A 20291-nucleotide genomic window follows, 5' to 3' on the forward strand; every position below is an offset into this window, starting at 1 on the left:
GAGGAGAACAAAAAGAAGAATTGGATTTTTAGTTCAACAATATGTGGTTGGAAAACAAGGATCGGTTTGTTAGAAAAGTACAGAATATATTGTCCAAATTCCAATATTCAATATGATACTACAATATCGCTTTTCAATCAAGCAAGTGATTCAAGATAATTGAAAGGATATGTACTCGTTTCGGATCCGAACCAGATTTAATAATTCACAAGCAAATTTTTGGGACTTTTTTCATAAATCATAATTAATAAAACGTTTTTTAGATAACCAATATGATTGATTTTTTTTTTCAAAAACCATAAGGACCGTGGGAACCCCACGGTCTCAAATTGGTTTTTTTTTTTTTTTTTTTTTTCAGACTGTGGGGTTCCCACGGTCTCAAATTTTTTTTTTTTTTATAAAACTGAATTTTTTTTTATTTTTTTTATTTTTGTATTAAAATATTATAAATGTCGAATATATTTCTTTGAAAATAGATGAAATACAATATAATTTGATTTATTAGAAATATTGCAATAAATAACTCGGATCAATATTTTTCAGGTCGGGTTTTTCGCAGCTGTAAGAAAAATTAATATATTTCTTTATATGTTATTAGAAAAAAATAAAAATGCTTAGATTCTGAGTTATTGATCCCGGTTCAAAAGTCATTTCTAGGTAATCCAGAAAATATTATGATCTTTCTAGTAAATTTAATTTATGAAAAGTTGTATCTATTTTTGAAAAAAACAATAACTTTTAAGTTATTTAATAATTGTTATTCAAAAAGAATTCTCAAAATAGATATAACTTTTTATAAATTAAATGTCCTAGAAGGATCACAATATTTTCTGGATTACCTAGAAGTGACTTTTGAACCGGGATCAAGAACTCAGAATCTAAGCATTTTTATTTTTTTCTAATAACACATACAGAAATATATTAATTTTTCTTACAGCCGCGAAAAATCCGACCTGAAAAATATTGATCCGAGTTATTTATTGCAGTATTTCTAATAAATCAAATTATATTGTATTTCATCTATTTTCAAAGAAATATATTCAACATTTCTAATATTTTAATACAAAAATTTAAAAATTTAAAAATTTAAAAAAATTCTGTTTTATAAAAAAAAAAATTGAGACCGTGGGAACCCCACGGTCTGAAAAAAAAAAAAAAAAAAAAAACCCAATTTGAGACCGTGGGTTCCCACGGTCCTTATGGTTTTGAAAAAAAAAAATCAATCATATTGGTTCCCTAAAAAACGTTTTATTAATTATGGTTTATGAAAAAAATTCAAATTTTTTAGTACATATTTATCGGGAATCAAAATATTGGACCGTATGTAAAATTTTATTTGAAGCAATACAGGCTTTTTTCACTACAAATTTGCTAATTTCTAAAGTGCATAACCGTATGCAAAATTTTATTTGGAGCAATAGCAAGAAACCAAGAATTAGTATTATATTTTTTTTCGTTGGATAATCAGAAGGGATCACAGAATAGTGTGTAATAATACATAATAACATTTCAGCTATATTTAATGTATAATGTGATAATTATATGATACAAGTGATGTTTTTAAATACAAATGCTGCACAATTATGGGGGCAAATGGATCGGATATTATCCATTCGGATTCAGATTCGGATCTAGATTTTTTGCAGATTATGATATTCAGTATGGATAATTTGCAAATATGAATGCTGATATAGATATGATTCATGCGAATACGGCTACAGATACGGATTCAGAGATACATAATTAGTTATCCGTATTCGTAAGTTTAATTTAAACGGATATTTGTTATCAGTTTAGCACCTGGTAAAACTTTGCCACCCTTCTGACTTCTTCTCTCGATCCCAATTCTCGTTGTTTCAAACCTCCTCTCACAAAGCTACATGAAATTTCCTCTACCGAATAGATTAATCGTCAGTTGAATTGCTTGGTAAAATGCTCTCTCCTCTCTTCTTCTCTCTCCATAACTCTATTTTTCTTTCTTCTTCTCTCTCCATAACTCTATTTTTCTTTCCCCCGATTCTTCCTCTCTTCTCCTCCTCCTCCTCCTCTTCTTCTTCTTCTTCTTCTTCAATTTGCTAGGTTTTCTCTTTGTTGCAAACTGAATCACTCGTTGAGTTGCAATTTAGTCGCTGGCCGGGTTGCTCTCTCTCTCAATAGAGCTTGTGTATCTTCCCCTTCTTATTTGATTCTAATTTTTCTCTCATTTTTAATTTGATAAATTGTAAAGTCATTTTTTCTGTAAATTAGGGTTAAGCAAGTTTATTAGTTGAAATTTCTCTTCTTTTACCTTTGAATATCTGAAACCCTCTCAAATACTGATACATGTTGGTTGTGCTTACTCAGGGGCGGACTCAGGATTTTCGGTGGGGAGGGGGGGAACAAGAAAATATTGAATCGTGTTTAAATAGCTTATCGGATTTTAACCCACTAACTAATTGGGTACTCGATAAAAAAAAATGATTTGACTTATATTTTTCAATACTCTGACTTATAATTTATGATCTTGTGACTTATAATTAATATTACCAATCATAATTCAAAAAAAATATTTTGATTTTAATACTAAATTTAACTCAAATTACAAATCAAACATTCAGAGGGGAGCAAAAAAATTTCCAGAGAGAAGCAAAGTCAATCGGTACCAATAGATCACCACTAAAACTCAAAATTCAGGAGGAGCGGCTGCCCCCCACCCAAGTAGATCCGTCCCGGTGCTTACTGATATGCTATATTGGTTGTTCCAGAAGCTTGTGTACAACAAAAATGAATATAAAGAACGCAAATTGAAAAATTATCTAAGCTGGTAATTAGATTATGTCAGAAAGATTAAATTGCATAATTGTATAATAGTGACATTTTATCAACAATGAAGTTTGACATCATGTCTCACAGATTTATTCAAACTAATATATCCATTTAAAAAAAAAAATCAAAGATGGCAGAATCGCATTTTTGTATATTAGCTGTGCGATTAGCCGATTACTGTAACTTCAACATCATTTTATGTTAGTAACTAATTTTGTTAATTATATTTATATTTTGTAATGACTCAATAAATTTACCATGAGAAAAATAATATTGTTTGTCATAACGATCAAATATCAGAATTATATTTGTATCCATATTCGTATCCGTTTGATTATATCTCATTCATATCTATATCCATCTAATATCCGATCCGTATCCGTATCCATATCCGTATCCGTATCTTAAAAATAAATGTGGATACGGATATGAGTTTACCACTATCCAATCTGTGTCAGATCCGTTTGTACCTCTAGCATAACCACCTCTCTGGATGTAGACTGGAGAGCGCATAACGAGTGTTTTGAGATCCGGAAAAACTTCAGAATTAATAAGTCTCTAACCTGTATAGATCAAAATGATTTGGCCGACAAACTAGCAAGAATGGCTAGGGTGCAGGGATGGGATTGTCAGGGTTACACTTCTCCAATTTTTAGGAACTGATACCTGGTTGTGCCAGTACCAAATGGGGGATTTTAGAACATATCCATGATGTTTGTTTTGATGTATTGATACTTGATATAATACCCACGTGTTTTGAAATAAAAAATATAATACATTTTCAAATTAATTTAGTATAAAGTCAAGTAATTAAAAAATAACAAAAAAATGAATATATTGAAGTTAAAAGACGTATAATATTATGTATGTAAAACTCACGTGTATATGTATCCATACAACATATAAATTTATAGCACTCAATATACACAAAGCTCACCTTGTAATAAAAAGACTAAAATTAAACTTTGAAAATTAGTTGTTCGTTAAGAAAAATGGATTTCAAAATTAGTAAACTCTAAATTTGATTTTGAATTTTTCATAATTAGCAAAATCATGTTTCCTTTGGCAGTATCCGAGTTTTTAAGACTATAGAAGGTACAGAGGACCCCTGGACATAATCATTCACGTGCATTTGTCCATCATGCCTAAGACACGGTGAGACTTGTACATTAGCCTAATTATAACATAACATGGATTGGTGCAAACCATCATACTCCGAAACAGTTCCCCTTTTCTTTTCAGGATCTTTTACATCACGGCCTGTCGCCTGAAAAATAGCCTTTCTTTTCTTTCAGTTCTATGCTACACCGGCGGCAAACCGGCATTAATTGAATGATTTTAATCCTCATCCTCTACAATCAGGAAATCATTGTATAGCAGATGCAAATAAATCAATCAATCAATCAATCATTTATTTATATGAAATGCTCCTAGATCCATAGTATACTTCTAAAATAAACATTCGATCGGTTTAATAACCGAAACAGCCAACAATTACAACATTTATTATTATAATTTTTGTGAGAAAACAAACCCAAATCCTCTACATGAAACACAAACCTCTTTGAGTAGAACTAGGGTGTTCTTAAGCTCACCAAAGTGTTTGGTGAGCTTGACTTCAAAATCCGTCAAATCGGTTTCAAATGACGAATCCGAACCGTTGGAATCCGCCTATTTTACGTGTGATGCGTCTACATGTGAAATTTTTTAACTTTCGAATTAGTTTAGTATAAAGTCAAGCGGTCAAAACATGTTCAAAAAATGAATGCACTAAAATTAATTTATTAACCTTCTAATTTTGACCAATTGACTTTATACTAAACTAATTCGAAAGTTCAAAAATTTCACATGTAGACGCATCACACGTAAAATAGACGGGTTCCAACGGTTTGGATTCGTCATTTGAAACCGATTTGACAGGTTTTGGAGTCAAGCTCACCAAACACTTTGGTGAGCTTAAGAACACCCTAGTTCTACTCAACCTCTTTCCTATCAGAATGTAAATTTAAATTTTTATCTCAGCATCAAAATGAAAAGATATGATCTCATGATCTATTATATTCAATTTGAGAAATCACATCTGGATAGGGATCAATTGACCATAAGTTTAACTCGATAAATTTGGTAATGTTTTTTTTAGTTAAGTAAAAAGAAATTATAAACACGTTTTTAAGGTTATAGATTGACAACATCAAATGATGTTAATTATGAATTATGTAAATTTCAAGTACTTGGACGATTGGTAAAACTCTTTTTAATATTTTTCAAGTATATGTGCATAAAATATAAATTATATTCCAACCATACAATTTCAAATTTAAAAATTATTATTTTTGTATGATTGCATGTCACCTTAACCCGTTGCCAAAAGCTGGGTATATATTTTCACAGGACATCTTTTACTGTTTCCGACTCCATGCCGTACATTGCTTACAGGAGCGGAATTAGAAATTCATGATAGATGTACTAAAATTAAAATGAACAATATGTTATCAGTGGAAATTGAATTCAAGTTCTTTACAATCACAAAATAAGCTCTAACCACTAGATTACAAGTAAACATGTGATATTTATGAAGAGAGCTAGATTATATAAAAGATTCTAAAAAAATAAAATTCAATTAAATTTCAATATACATAACTAAAATTTTAAAATTATAAGGTGACTTAGCTCTCGTATGGGTGAATGTAGATCCGTCCCTGATTGCTTATGCATCAAATTTTAATTTGTTAAATAGATACCAGACATCAAATTATATTATGAATACATGAATGAGTATACGTAAATGTCAAATAGTTGTGTTCAAAACACGGAAAAAATATCTTTATTAAAGTATACGTTATTTGCTTTATTATATAAGTGCATATTTGATTGTGGAGTAAAGTTAAGAATGATTTAATTGCTTAAGTTAATCATATTTGGTAGAGTAATCGTGAAAAGAGATAAAATTGAAAGATGAATTTTAGAGTAAGTTAATCCGTCTGGAGAGAGAGAGTACATGTCGAGTAAGTTAATTACTTCATCTAGATAGAGGAAATAACTGTGAAACAAGTTACTTTGCTTGAATAGAGAGAGTAACTGTGAAGCAAGTTACTACGTCTAAAAATTAGAAGTAACTTGCTCCATATCAACCCAAATATTACTCCATATTAATAAGAAGTTTACTCCACTTCACAATCAAACATGCAAGTAATACATAAGAATTAGCATTTAATCTTGTGACAAAAGTTAACATTCTTTACGTGAGAGATCGTGTGTAGAAGAGTTATTTATGAATAATTAAATGGAAGTTGGTAGATCTTCATTTTTTTTATCTAAAAAAAAAGGGCTAATACATACCAAAACAATTAGGTGTAACATATCAAGAATAAAAGATCAATTAAATTATAATGCATGTGATTAAAATTTTAAAAATCTTAGGGGTGCTTAATCACTTCTAATACAGTGTTAGATATGCTTCTGATTTTGAATCAATTGATATTAAATCGAGCAGAAATGGAGGTTTCACATTGTTCCAAGCGAATCAAAGTAAAATTTTAGATCATCGGATATAGGTCGGCTTGATTTCACATAGCTTAGGAGTTAGGTCCGAATCAATAACTAACTCGAGAGAAGAATAAATTCAACATAAATAGAGGTCCACTTTAGAAATGAAGTTCAAGTGTCATGAATCATGATGTCCATGACTTGTCGCGTTGTGTGATTTTTCAATATATCGCAGGATCCATAAATTCTAAGAGGATTTCTTTTAACCATTTATTATTTTCCGAAGAGGCCGGAATGGTAGTCATGGTTAGACTTTTGCTAAACCCGGAACGGGTAGAACCCGTTTTGCCCGGCCCGTACCCGTTACCCGTGGTACCCGTACCCGTTGCCCGGGTACAAACGGGTAGACGGGTAGACGGGTACGGGTAATAAACGGACCGGAGAACGTGATTTAAAAAATAACCCGTTGTACCCGTACCCGTCTACCCGCCAACCCGTACCCGCCTACCCGTACCCCTATACCCGCCTACCCGTACCCGTACCCGTACCCGTTACCCGTACCCTTTACCCGGTTGCCCGTACCCGTTACCCGTACCCGTTACCCGTTACCCGTACCCGCCAACTTTACCCGTACCCACTTTTGAAATTCAAATTTTGAATTGTACCGCCGGTTCAAGAGGGGCCCGGTCCGGGTCAAATCAAACCCGGCCGGACCCACCCGGGTCACGTCGGTTTTTTTTTTTTTTTTTTTTTTTTTCAAATTTTATTCCCTCTCCAATTTTTTCTTTAAATACACCCCTCTAATCCTCTTCCTCTCCACATTCTAACTCAAATTCTCAAATTCTCAATCCCTCAAACTCAATCTCAAATTCTCATTTTTCATTATTCTCAATTTTTAAATTTATTTTTAAAAAAATATATAGTTGTAATTTAATTCATTTTACCAATACGCAAACGGAATTAGAGGTTCGCTAAACCCGTTACGGAATTACGAAGGTATCAAAATTACAAAGTTCGGCACCTCCCGCAAGATTTTTCCGCGAAATTTAAAGGTTAGATTTATTTTATGTTAGATTAATTTATTTTTGTAGAGTAATTTAAAATTTGATATTAGATTTATTGTTGTAGATAAATGTATAATTTAAATTGAATGTTAGATTTAGTTTATGATAGATTTGTTAGATTTATTTAATTTATGTTAGATTTGTTAGATTTATTGAATGTTACAATTATTTAATTTATGTTAGATTTGTTAGATGTGATTATGTGAACTTGTGAAATAATTAGATTTATTTTGAATATGTTAGATTTTATTTTTGAAATTCGGATTTATTTTTAATAGGTTAAAAAAATATGTTAGATTCATTTTTGTTAGATTCATTTATTTTTGTAGAGTAATTTAAAATTTGATATTAGATTTATTGTTGTAGATAAATGTATAATTTAAATTGAATGTTAGATTTAGTTTATGATAGATTTGTTAGATTTATTTAATTTATGTTAGATTTGTTAGATTTATTGAATGTTACATTTATTTAATTTATGTTAGATTTGTTAGATGTGATTATGTGAACTTGTGAAATAATTAGATTTATTTTGAATATGTTAGATTTTATTTTTGAAATTCGGATTTATTTTTAATAGGTTAAAAAAATATGTTAGATTCATTTTTGTGAATATGTGAAATATTTTGAATATGTTAGATTTATTTTTGAAAATGATAAATTTATTTTGAATAAGTTATATTTATTTCGAATATGATAGATTTATTATGTGAACTTGTGAAATAATTAGATTTATTTTGAATATGTTAGATTTATTTTTGAATAGGTTAGATTTTATCTTTGTTTTTTCAAATTCTTTTTTTTTTTTTCTGTTTTTCCTATTTTTTCTGTTTTTTTCCAGATTTTTTTAATTTTATTTTTTTCTGTTTTTTTTAAATAAAGTTGTATTTGAAATTCATTATATAATTAGGTTAGATATATTTGTTGAATATGTTAAGTAATTGTATTTATTTTTGAATATGTTAGATTTATTTTTCAATAGGTTAGATTTTATCATTGTTTTTTCAAATTCTTTTTTTTTCTGTTTTTCCTATTTTTTCTGTTTTTTCCAGATTTTTTTAATTTTATTTTTTTCTGTTTTTTTTAAATAAAGTTGTATTTGAAATTCATTATATAACTAGGTTAGATTTATTTGTTGAATATGGTAAGTAATTGTATTTATTTTTTAATATGTTAGATTTATTTTTCAATAGGTTAGATTTTATCTTTGTTTTTTCAAATTCTTTTTTTTTTTCTGTTTTTCCTATTTTTTCTGTTTTTTTTCCAGATTTTTTTAATTTTATTTTTTTCTGTTTTTTTTTAAATAAAGTTGTATTTGAAATTCATTATATAATTAGGTTAGATATATTTGTTGAATATGTTAAGTAATTGTATTTATTTTTGAATATGTTAGATTTATTTTTGAATAGGTTAGATTTTATCTTTGTTTTTTCAAATTCTTTTTTTTTTCTGTTTTTCCTATTTTTTCTGTTTTTTTCCAGATTTTTTTAATTTTTTTTTTTTTTTTTTTTAAATAAAGTTGTATTTGAAATTCATTATATAATTAGGTTAGATATATTTGTTGAATATGTTAAGTAATTGTATTTATTTTTGAATATGTTAGATTTATTTTTCAATAGGTTAGATTTTATCTTTGTTTTTTCAAATTCTTTTTTTTTCTGTTTTTCCTATTTTTTCTGTTTTTTTCCAGATTTTTTTAATTTTATTTTTTTCTGTTTTTTTTAAATAAAGTTGTATTTGAAATTCATTATATAACTAGGTTAGATTTATTTGTTGAATATGGTAAGTAATTGTATTTATTTTTTAATATGTTAGATTTATTTTTCAATAGATTAGATTTTAATCATTTTATTTTTGCTTTTTCAAATTCTTTTTTTCTTCTTCTGTTTTTTCCGGATTTTTTAAGATTTATTTTTTTCTGTTTTTTTTTTAAAGAAGTTGTATTTGAAATTCATTATATAACTATGTTAGATTTATTTGTTGAATATGGTAAGTAATTGTATTTATTTTTGAATATAGGTTTACATTTTTTAAAAATGTCATCTCATCGTGATTCGGTGCAAGAAGATATCGCGAGAATGTCGGCCGATATTTTTGGCCCCGAAATACCAACTACAAATTATCCACAAGATTATTCACAAAATTATTTTGATAGTTCCTCTCAAATGCCACCACCTAATTATCCACAACCTCCCCAAAATTATCAAAGAAGAGACCAAATGCTACAAACAAATTATCAACAAAACCCCCAAACGGGTGCACCGTATTATACTTCAAATGATCCAAACACATTCATTCCACAAGAATCACATCAACTACCACCACCGTATGCATATGGAGTCACTTCTTCCGTTGCATCGTCGAGTCAACTCAACCCCCCTATTTCAGGTACTCCTTCGACAAGTGTCACTGAAATTCAAGAAGAAGGTCTCGCTCCTCCTCCGCCAATTGTCCCCCGCCCCCCACAACAACCAGCAGCAAAGAAGGCTAGAAGACCTCCCGAATACAACCAATATTGGTTTGAATGGTATGATGTGACCAAAGATGACGACGGTTACTTGAAAACTCTTTATTGTAAGGTAGACCATTGCAAGAAACCTTATTTTGTTTATAAACAAGCTAGTGGTATGAGTAGCTTTAAAAGACATGTTGATGTGCATATTAGAAAGGTGAAAACTATAACCCGAATAATACCCCGCAAATTCAAACTCAAATCACCCCGGATGGTACTTTAACCAACCCAAAATTTGATGAAAAAAGAATGCTTAGTGAATTGGCCCGGTACATAACCCACAAAGCCCAACCAATCAGTATGGGTGGTTGCACAGCCTTTGCCCGGTTGGTCATTCGGGTGTGTGCTCAACCAATGTACAAGAGGATGCATCATAGAAAGTTGGTTGGTGAAATAAAAAAACAGTTTACAACCATAAAAGATGACCTCAAAGGTACATTTGCATATCAATCCAACAAGGTCTCAATTACCTCCGATATATGGACTGCTGGTAAACATGGCCTTGGGTACTCTTGTATTACTGGGCATTGGATCGATGATCAGTGGGTATTACAAAAGAGGATATTAAGTTTTCGAGTGTTAGATTCCCCGCACACCGCAAATGTAATTTTTAAATCTATTATTGAGGTTTTACAAGAGTATAACCTTAAGAGGGATATGGCTAACAAGGTTTTTTCAATATCTTTCGATAATGCTAGCAACAACATTGCTTCCATTGAAATTTTTAAACGGTCACTAAACCCGATTATGAATGGTGAAATGTTTCACCAAAAGTGTGCTTGTCATATACTTAACCTCGTCGTGAAGGCGGGACTTAAAACAGAAGCCATAAAATTATTGATAGTTAAATTTAAGGATGCCCTCAACCACATTGTTTCAAACCATGAAAGAAGACAAGAGTTTGCGAAGTTGTGCGTAACCTATCGAGTAAGCAAGTTGAAAGTACCTTGGGATATAGATACCCGTTGGAACTCAACCTATAGGATGTTGAACCGATGCCTTCCTTATAAAGCTGTCATAGGGGAGTTTTTGAGGGGATCCACCCCTCAGGCAATGCAATTGGAACTCACCGTCGGGGAATGGGACCAACTAGAAAGGCTTTCAACATTCCTAGGAACCTTTTTTGAAGCAACCGTCAAACTATCCTGCTCGTATTCACCGACGGCATTTGAGTTGTTGGGGCAAATCTATCAAATTTCCAAGGTTTATCGTATTTTGGAACAAGCAGAAACCCACGATAAATCTCTCACACCGATTGTAGAGGCCATGAAACTAAAATTTCTAAAATATTGGGAAGATGTACCCCTCTTGGCCATTATTGCAAGCTGCCTCAACCCGGCATACAAGAAATATTACACGATCAAAATGGTTGAAGCGTACAAAGATAATCTACATTTAGTCGCAACCGGGGTCGAGGCATACGTGGATGCGAAGTTCGCTGAGATGTTTAACATATACAACTCAAGAATTAGTGGCAACCAGAACCCCTCTTCGTCCCGGGCTGGTCCTAAGTATGAATAAATATACATTATGCTTTTAATCTTTATTATTTATAATATCTACATTATTTGTCCACTAATTTTTTTTTTTTTAATAGTTCCACTTTCAGGAGCACTAGCAGTAGTGGATTGTTAGCAGATTTTCAATCAGATAGCGAACTGCACGCATCCACAAACGAGTTAGTGAGCTATTTGAATATGCGCAACGAAAATGAAAACGTTGACATCATGACGTGGTGGAAGAGGAATCAAAGGTCTTATCCAACACTGGCGATGATGGCCCGCGACGTCTTTGCCGTACCCGTGTCAACCGTCCCTTCAGAAAGTTGTTTTAGTTCGGCGAACAGGATCCTCTCCGACAAACGCAGTAAATTGGGTCCACATGTTTTTGAAAGACTTGTGTGCTTGAAAGATTGGATTAATGCTGACGAGCGCAACCAACATCAAGCTCAAGAATCATCTTCTGCAGCTGATACTGAAGAAAGCGTTACCGAGCCGCAGCCTCAACCTAATTCAGATTCAGACGGTGCGGAAGAAAACGAACAATGGTATATGAATCCAAACTACTAGATAGGTAGTGTCGGTATAATTTTCTAACCTCTTTTAATATTTATGGTTATTTTAAAAATTATAATTTCTAAACATTTCAATTAGTTTTTAAATTATTCATTTTAAAGAACAATTACTAACAAAAAAAAAAGTTAGAACTCCGCCTATGTTATTTTACATAGCCGGTCCCAAGCCCGGAATAAAGGAGGAGGGTAACTTTTATTTTTTAATCTATTGTTTTCAAATTATTCATAATTATTTTTAATGTAATAAATTAATTTAAGATATTATTATTTATAATTTATTGTTTTAATTATAATGAGAATTTGAAAATAAAATAAAATGACTTGCTTAAAGAAATAAATAAATAGATTTGTACTTAGCCGTATAAATATACAAATTTTCGTACGAATAATTTTTATATATAAGGTACAAATTTTATTCATTTATAAATTATAAAGACGCGACTTGATAATTTCATGTATATATATACTCTATTTGATATCGAACTATTCATATTATAAAAATCGAATTATAAACACGTAATAATATTTATACGACACTGTAAAAAAAACAGAAAAAAAATATTAAACAAAACAGGAAAAAAAAACAGAAACAAAGACAGAAAAAATAAAAAAACGGAAATACAAAACTGAAAAAAAAAAATTAAAAAAAAAAAACAGAAAAAAAAACAGAAAGAAAAACAGAAAAAAAAAAAACAGAAAAAAAAACGGAAAGAAAAACAGAAAAAAAAACAAGGAAAAAACAGAAAAAAAAAAAAAAAAAAAAATGGGCGGACCGGACCCGTACCCGGATACCCGGACCCGTACCCGCGGTACCCGTACCCGTCAACCCGCAACGGGTACGGGTAATAAACGGACCGGATATACATTTTTGGAAATTTACCCGTCTACCCGTTACGGGTTTTACCCGTACCCGACCTACCCTTTTACCCGTCCTACCCGTTACCCGTAACGGGTAACCCGGAACGGGTCACGGGTTACCCGTTAGCAAATGTCTAGTCATGGTAGAGTGACGAAGCGTTGGATATTGCAATGATGAACCAAATAAGTTATTACTTATCACTAAAAGGCCTCTTAAAGTTCTATCGCATGTTTGAATTTGATTCTGGGATTCATTCATTTAAGTTTGATAACGAGGATGACTGGTGTAGATATAAACAATGGTAATTAAAAATAAAATAGATTGACTTCTGTATTAAATATTAATGCTACGCATAAGCTAATATGTTTTATGAAATAAATGTCCTAATTTACTTGGCATTCATATCTTCAATTTTAAAATTCAAACAATTGATTCAAAAGACAAAAATAACGATTCAAAAATTTATTAATTATAAAATTCCTGAACCATTAAAAAATAATCCACAAGACCACAACCAGTCACTTATATTAAAGTTCACTTCAGGCGTAATATGTGCAATAAATACCGGTAAGAGCTCCTTTTAAGTTTTAAACTTCAATCTCTTTGGTGATATCAGTATCAGTATTGCTACAACCTAAAATTTTATATCTTTCCGACAACGGACAAATATTTAATGCAAAAAAATAAAATACACTAATAATTCTCAGAATATGATCGTTCTAATATTTAAATTCTTAAATAATGTAACTTTCCAATTTGTTCCTAAGATGGTGGGTCCATGTTCCGGTGTCATTCGAGCCCAATTGCCAACATGTCAACTTTATTCAAATCACGGGCCGAAGTACTCAGGTGGCATCTATAAATATAAAATTTGATCTTTAATACAAGATAAATTGTGCCGAAATTTTTATTCATAACAATAATAAAAAAAAAATCAGAACATATCCTCAAATTTATGAAATTTTCAAAAATAACATCAATTTTTTTTTCAAAAATGACGACTTCAGTCTTAAAATGCATGACTAGTTCCGCTGAATAATTCAGCAGAATTGAGATTCTGCCTCCTAGTCTTCCAACCCTATATCTCCAATTACTCTTGCTGAATTATTCAAAAATAGTGGGCTACAGTTCCATCGGAACCAATCTTACATTCTAGTTCTACTGTATGCAACGAAAATGATATTGTTTGAATTTGTATCAATGCGATGATATATTTTGAAATTTCATTTATTTTAATGTTATAAATAAATATTTCTGTAAATTGTGCGCATATTTACTTCACGAAAGACCTTAACATAATTTTATATTTTAAAAATCAACATAGTACCCTTTGAATTACTATATTAAGAGGACTAATCGTAATTAATCACTCGAAAACTATTATTTTAATTTGCGTTATGATATTTGTAATATTTGAACAATGATATATATGCACTGCACAATTAATATCTTATAGTTTAAGCAGATTATAAACTGCTCTGAAAGATACAAATAGGGGCTAGACTCCTACTTCTTTCTTAAAAAAAGAAAGAAATAAAATACTCCTCTACCGAAAATTTTAAATATACTCTCAACAAAAAAAATAAACCAAAAGACTAAATATATATTTGGGCCGTAACAATAGATGGTGACCCTTCAAAACTGGAGTCGTCATTTGTCGTTGTGTCCCCGCAAAAACTAAAAAAACCAAAGAAATTTATTTGATTCTATTGAGTTTACAATATTTGTTTAATAATTTTTAAAAATAGAAAAACAAATAATAATTTAAATATGTTAGAAATAGTATAAAAAAAATATCTTATTGGTACCTGTCTTATTGAATACATTATGAATTGAGTAAACGGATAAACATGTGCCATTAACACTCCTAATAATGACTCACTTATTAATCATACTATTGCAATAATTGCATGGTTAAAAACCTGAATAATTTTTTCTCTAGAAAAGAAACCTGAATTATTACATCATGCAATGCAAATAACTGCCTCATCACAAATTAAAGGTGGCAGGCAGCAGATGGGACCTCTATTATACATACTCTGTCATCCATGATCCATCCACTGATCCACACCATTCGAATAAAACTGGTAGACTCTTGCCATCACAAAATGCAGTCTGGGAGCGGAAGCACAATACAACGTACAGAGTCCAAATCTAGCACCCAGGCTTGTGTTTGTGTCTCTGTGTCAACGCGGCATCATGTGGCACTGGATCACCATGCACCACTCACCACTCACCACTAATTATCACGAGTCAATATTCTCTTAATCCTTTTTTTGTAGAGAATTTAACATACACCCCTAAAAACATCAAAATTACGTATTCTCCTCTGAAATTCATAATATCATATGAGTAAGACTTGGGTGCTATAGATAGCATAAGGTAATATGTGCCACAACTTCAAAAACCTATCGTGTAAACTTCAAACTTAGATTTCAGTAGCTCAATAAATTAGTTATATAAATAGCTTGTAGAATTCTAATTTTTACTATTTTTATGATTTATGAAAAAGGAAAAAAAATGACATAAAAATATTGACAATTTTCTTTTATTTTTAGGCTATTTTTAGCCATTTTTCATAAATCATAAAAAATAGTACAAAATTTTCAAAAATAGTAAAAATTAGTATTCTACAAGTTTATTATATAACCAATTTATTGAGCTACTTAAATCAAAATTTGAAGTTTATACGATAGGTTTTTAAGGCCGTAGCACGGATGACCTTATGCTATCCATATATAGCACCCAAGCCTTACTCATATCAATATATCATATTTATACTTCAAAAACTTATAAATTTATTTAATTTATTGACTATTAAAGCTCATTTTAAATTTATAAAGTACTTATTTTATTCTTTATTAAAATTAAAAAATATATAATTTGTGTAAAAAAAAACATTATGTCTTCCAATCGATTTCCAAGGACAAACATATTAAAATCTGACCCTTTTAAAATTTAATTCTTAGATCTCTGGTCACTATCATGAGGTCGTAGTTTCAGTTACCTAAATCTCTATTATTCCTTCAATTATGTATGTACAATTAATAATGGATTCAGGTCCACTATAATTATACAGGATTTCACAAGCAGATTTAAATCGTCTATTTCACACCGACTGACCAATAAAAGATAATATACTATCAATGTTAATACTTAATATAGACCCATAAATATGAAATAAGAGTAAGACTTAGATGCTGTGAATAACATAACACCTTCCGTGCTACGTACGGTCTCAAAAATATATCGTATAAACTTCAAACTTTGATCTAAGTATCCTAATAAAGTAGTTATATAATGAACTTTGTAGCATACTAATTTTTACTATTTTAAAAAAAAATTTATTTTTTTATTTTAAGCCATTTTTCATAAATCACAAAAAACAGTAAAAAAAAAAAATTCAAAAATGATTAAAAGTTGATATTCTACAAGTTCATTATATAACTAATTTACTGAACTATAATTAGATCGAAGTTTAAAGTTTATACGATAAGTTTTTGAGACCATAGCACGGAAAACCTTATGCTATCTGTAGCACGTAAGCCTTACTCATGAAATAAACGGTAAGAATATGTTCGAGATTTTCCAATGAAATTCAAGCAATTAAAGAGGAGAATTTCCATTACTATGAAACAAAAATATAGCACGGCACCATTTTTTTTTCCAGAAACATGACAAACATAAAAAAATGACAACTTGCTTTACAATGTGAAGATATCAGTGTATCCAGTAGTCAGTCTACTCTTTTTGCCCCAATTCTAGAAGACGACTAAAATTTTCCGTTCATGAATTTTTGTTCAAAAAGTGAGATTCAACAATTTAGAGATTTTGTATAGCTCAATTAAACCAGCAGGAAAAAATAATAAAAATACTAGTACAAAGAAAGTAAACCATTCTCATTCAAAAATCAAAATATGGTAATATATGAAATTTCAAGAATTATTATACGTAAATATGATTGTGGCTCCAATTATTTAGTCATGTCATATCACATATTTTGTCATTCGTATGATTTGTTTAATTCTTTTTATTTATCTTGAATAATTTATTTAGTCATGAACTTTATATTTTCTCAACGCAAATTACGGGGCAAAACAATTTAGATGACACAGCACTCACAGCCCACAGGCGTAGGCAAAAGGGAAGCAAGGAAGGTAAAGGCGGTAAGCTTGTGAATTGTGTACACTTTATTTTCTTTTTCCATTAAAACTAGTATTTTGCTTTAAATGCGAATACTCTCCGATCTACTTTGTGAAAAAAAAAGAAACTAAAATTGTGCTATATTTTATTATTCATTCTCTCCATTTAATTTTTTGGCTTCATCCCAAGTCACGAGAGTTGCGGAGGTGCAAGACAAATTATGTCGTATAAATTTTAAAAAAAAAGGTTAACTCCTTTGTCTCTTCTTAAAAAAATTATTCGTACAATTTTTGTTTTTGTTTGGGATTATAAAATTTAACTCATTGGTGGTGATAGTTAGTTACTAAACTAGTCATCAAAATAATGTAATCATTATATTATTTAATTTTCAATTGATTGTGCATTAAATTTTGTGTTATTTGAAATAAAATATCTGGTTATTGATGAAGTGTCAATAAAAAAATAAGTTTGTTTTTGAAATATAATTTAACCCAAATTCCATATACAATGTATGCCAATAAGAGATGATATCTAATTAAATTTTATAATTTTTTAAGTCCTTGTTTCTTAGCTTCCTTCCTGTGAAGTATCAACAGTCAACGAAGTGCGGTGGTGGCAACATCACTTCACAGTTCGCACTCTCTCACTCACCGAAGTATCCATAAATGCTGAACCGATTCACAGCTTAGATACTTCTTCTTCCTTTCAAAGTTCACAGAATTGAACTATTGGATCTCCAAAGAGATATTCAGATCCCAAAATGGTCTCCTTATCTCACCAAGCCACAATTCTCTTCATTTTGCTTGTATCTTTCCACATTGGCCTCTCTCTGTCTTCTTCGGCCACCACCTTTCCATCCTCTTCTCTCTTTCAGTCCCAGAAGACTAAAAATTCAAGCAAAAAAGGCCTTCTCTCCTCCATTGATAAAGAGGAGAAATTATCAGGTTCAAAGTCTCCCAAGAAGAAATCAATTTCGGATGAGAAAGAGGAGAATTTAGTCAGCACCAAACCGTCGAAGAAGAAGCTCATTTTAGAAGAGAAATTTCAGAAGCCAATCTCGAGCTTGAAATCTCCTCGAAAGAAACTCATTTCGGAGGAGAGAACTGACGAGATAATCTCAAATTCGAAACTTGCCAAGAAGAAATCAAATTGGGAAGAGAAATTGGATAAGGTAAGTTCAGGATTAAAAAGTACCAAGAAAAAACTTACTTTGAAGGAGGAAGTAGAGAAGTTGCTCTCAAGCTCAGACACAAAACCTCTCAAGAAGAAAACCAATGTAGAATTGAAAGAACAAAAAGATCAAACCAAACCTGTTAAACCCAAAAAAACAAATTCCACGGCCTCTACAATTCCCACAAAAATCAAACTCTCAAAACTCAACAGCACCACAAATTCTAACAAAAAATCCATCAACTCCACTAAAACCGCCATCTCCAAACCCAAACTAAAACAACCCAAAAATGAAGGCACAGAAGATATCCCAAAACCAAAGAAACCCGACCACCCATTATTACTCGATGAAACCGACAGCGATGACATAATCTCTGATCTGCCAGACCTGATCGAGCGGCTTTCGATCACTTCTAAGGCCTACATAACGGCTGCTAATTTTGGCATTGCTGAGGGAGTGAAGCCATTTCTGGGAAGAAAATCTGCACAGATAGTAGCCCCTGTTGCCTCTGCTTTATTCCTAGTTGTACCGCTGCTTCTGCTAATTACTTTGCTAAAGCGGCTCGGTTCGTGCCTCTCTCTTGTTCGGCACCTACTTGTGTTCATCCAGGCATATCTAGCAATTTATTTTGCCACTCTTGCTGTTACGGCATTGGTGACGGGTCTCGAGCCGTTGCGGTTTTTCTATGCCACATCACCTTCGTCATACACATGGACTCAGGTTTGATGCTATATTTAGACATAAAATTGTTAATAACTAGCTTAGTATAATTAAATTACATTTTGCAATAATTGTTTGCAACGGCCAATTATTTTTTTTCATTTATTGGTTCCCAATTTATAGTTAACATTTTCAACAGAAGAATTTTCATTGATATTGTCATGTTGTGTTAAATTTGCAAAAAGGTGCCAGCATGATTTAATGAAGTACATCAGATATGGCAACTTGGCAAGAACGAAAGCTGATGGCTTTATAGCTAAATAACAATTTAGGCTAGATACTTTTTATCCAAAAGAATCAAATTTTCATATGAACCCCTATACATTGTAAAATTCAATTACTGGTACAAAATCTGACTAAATTCTACATCACAGGTGGCACAGTCGCTTGGCTATGTGGTTTACCTGGTACTACAGCTTGTAGACCTGTTAGCAGTATTCTCTTCCTCAGCCAGTGAAGGGAGCAGAGCACTGGCACTGGCACAGATGCTAGTAGGATTGGCAGTGGGGCTACATTACTATGCGGCTGTATTCCACAGGGCAGTGATGGGAGAGCCGCCTCGAGCCAATTGGCATGTGCACGGTGTATATTCCATGTGTTTCATGCTGATCTGTGTATGTGCACGGGCTGAGCGGAGGAAGAAGGCCTACGTCGGCATTGAAGGCACTGAGGAGTGGAAGAAAAGCTGAGACGTGGTACAATTTTCGGGTGAGGAAACCCCATCCAAGGGGTCGTTGCACAACACAACGAGCTTTGAGGGACCAAGGGGAAAATTATGTGTTTTTGTTTTTAAGGGGTGTGATTGGAAAAGTTAATAAAGCTTTGACATTGATAGATACGACCTGGCGGGAGAATCCGGCTGAGGTTTAGAAATGGGAGCACGAGGTTAGAGCATTGGAGGTGTTTTTTTTAATAGTTTTTACTATTCTTTTACTGTAATCTAAGATGTGGAAAAATATAGCAAGGGAAGTAGGAAACTGTGTAATAAAGGAAAATGGAATAACAAATAATGCAATGCCAGTATTAAAATTTAAGTTGTAAACAATACTTGCGCGTAGTCTGAAATCCATGTGAGGTGTCAAACGCGTTGGTAGGTACATTGGGTATTTTTGGGGAGGTACGTAATTTGGTTTGTAGTTCAATGGCTGTAATGTGCGGAGACCGGAGGGGCTAAGCAGTTGGTGAGGATTTGGTGCATTCTTTTTGGAGGTATGCAGATTCAGATCCAGAAATTCTTGCAATAATTTTTTGTATAGTACTAGAAATAACAAAAATTAATGGTCAGAGAGGAGGAGACTGCATATGAATTATTGTATTCTTCACTGCTTTTATTTTATTTTCTTAGTTTACGATTGTATACGGCCACGATATGAAAGACGCGTGCAGTTGATTTTGCAATCAGAAAAAGGGTCTGATTGTGGTGCGGCCGTACAAAATTGTAGCTGCATAACATAGAA

General features: G+C 31.6%; 1 protein-coding gene across 1 annotated transcript; it reads left to right on the forward strand.

Moving 5' to 3' along the window:
* Window positions 1-17628: 17628 nt before the first annotated feature.
* On the forward strand, window positions 17629-19862 carry LOC144558763 (uncharacterized). The gene is made up of 2 exons (XM_078307628.1): window positions 17629-18834; window positions 19209-19862. Exons 1-2 carry the CDS (start codon window positions 17704-17706, stop codon window positions 19521-19523), a joined length of 1446 nt encoding a protein of 481 aa, XP_078163754.1. The 5' UTR covers window positions 17629-17703; the 3' UTR covers window positions 19524-19862.
* The last annotated feature ends 429 nt before the right edge of the window (window positions 19863-20291 follow it).

The sequence above is a fragment of the Carex rostrata genome, chromosome 8 (genome assembly GCF_964058835.1).
Source record: "Carex rostrata chromosome 8, lpCarRost1.2, whole genome shotgun sequence".
NCBI lineage: Eukaryota > Viridiplantae > Streptophyta > Magnoliopsida > Poales > Cyperaceae > Carex > Carex rostrata.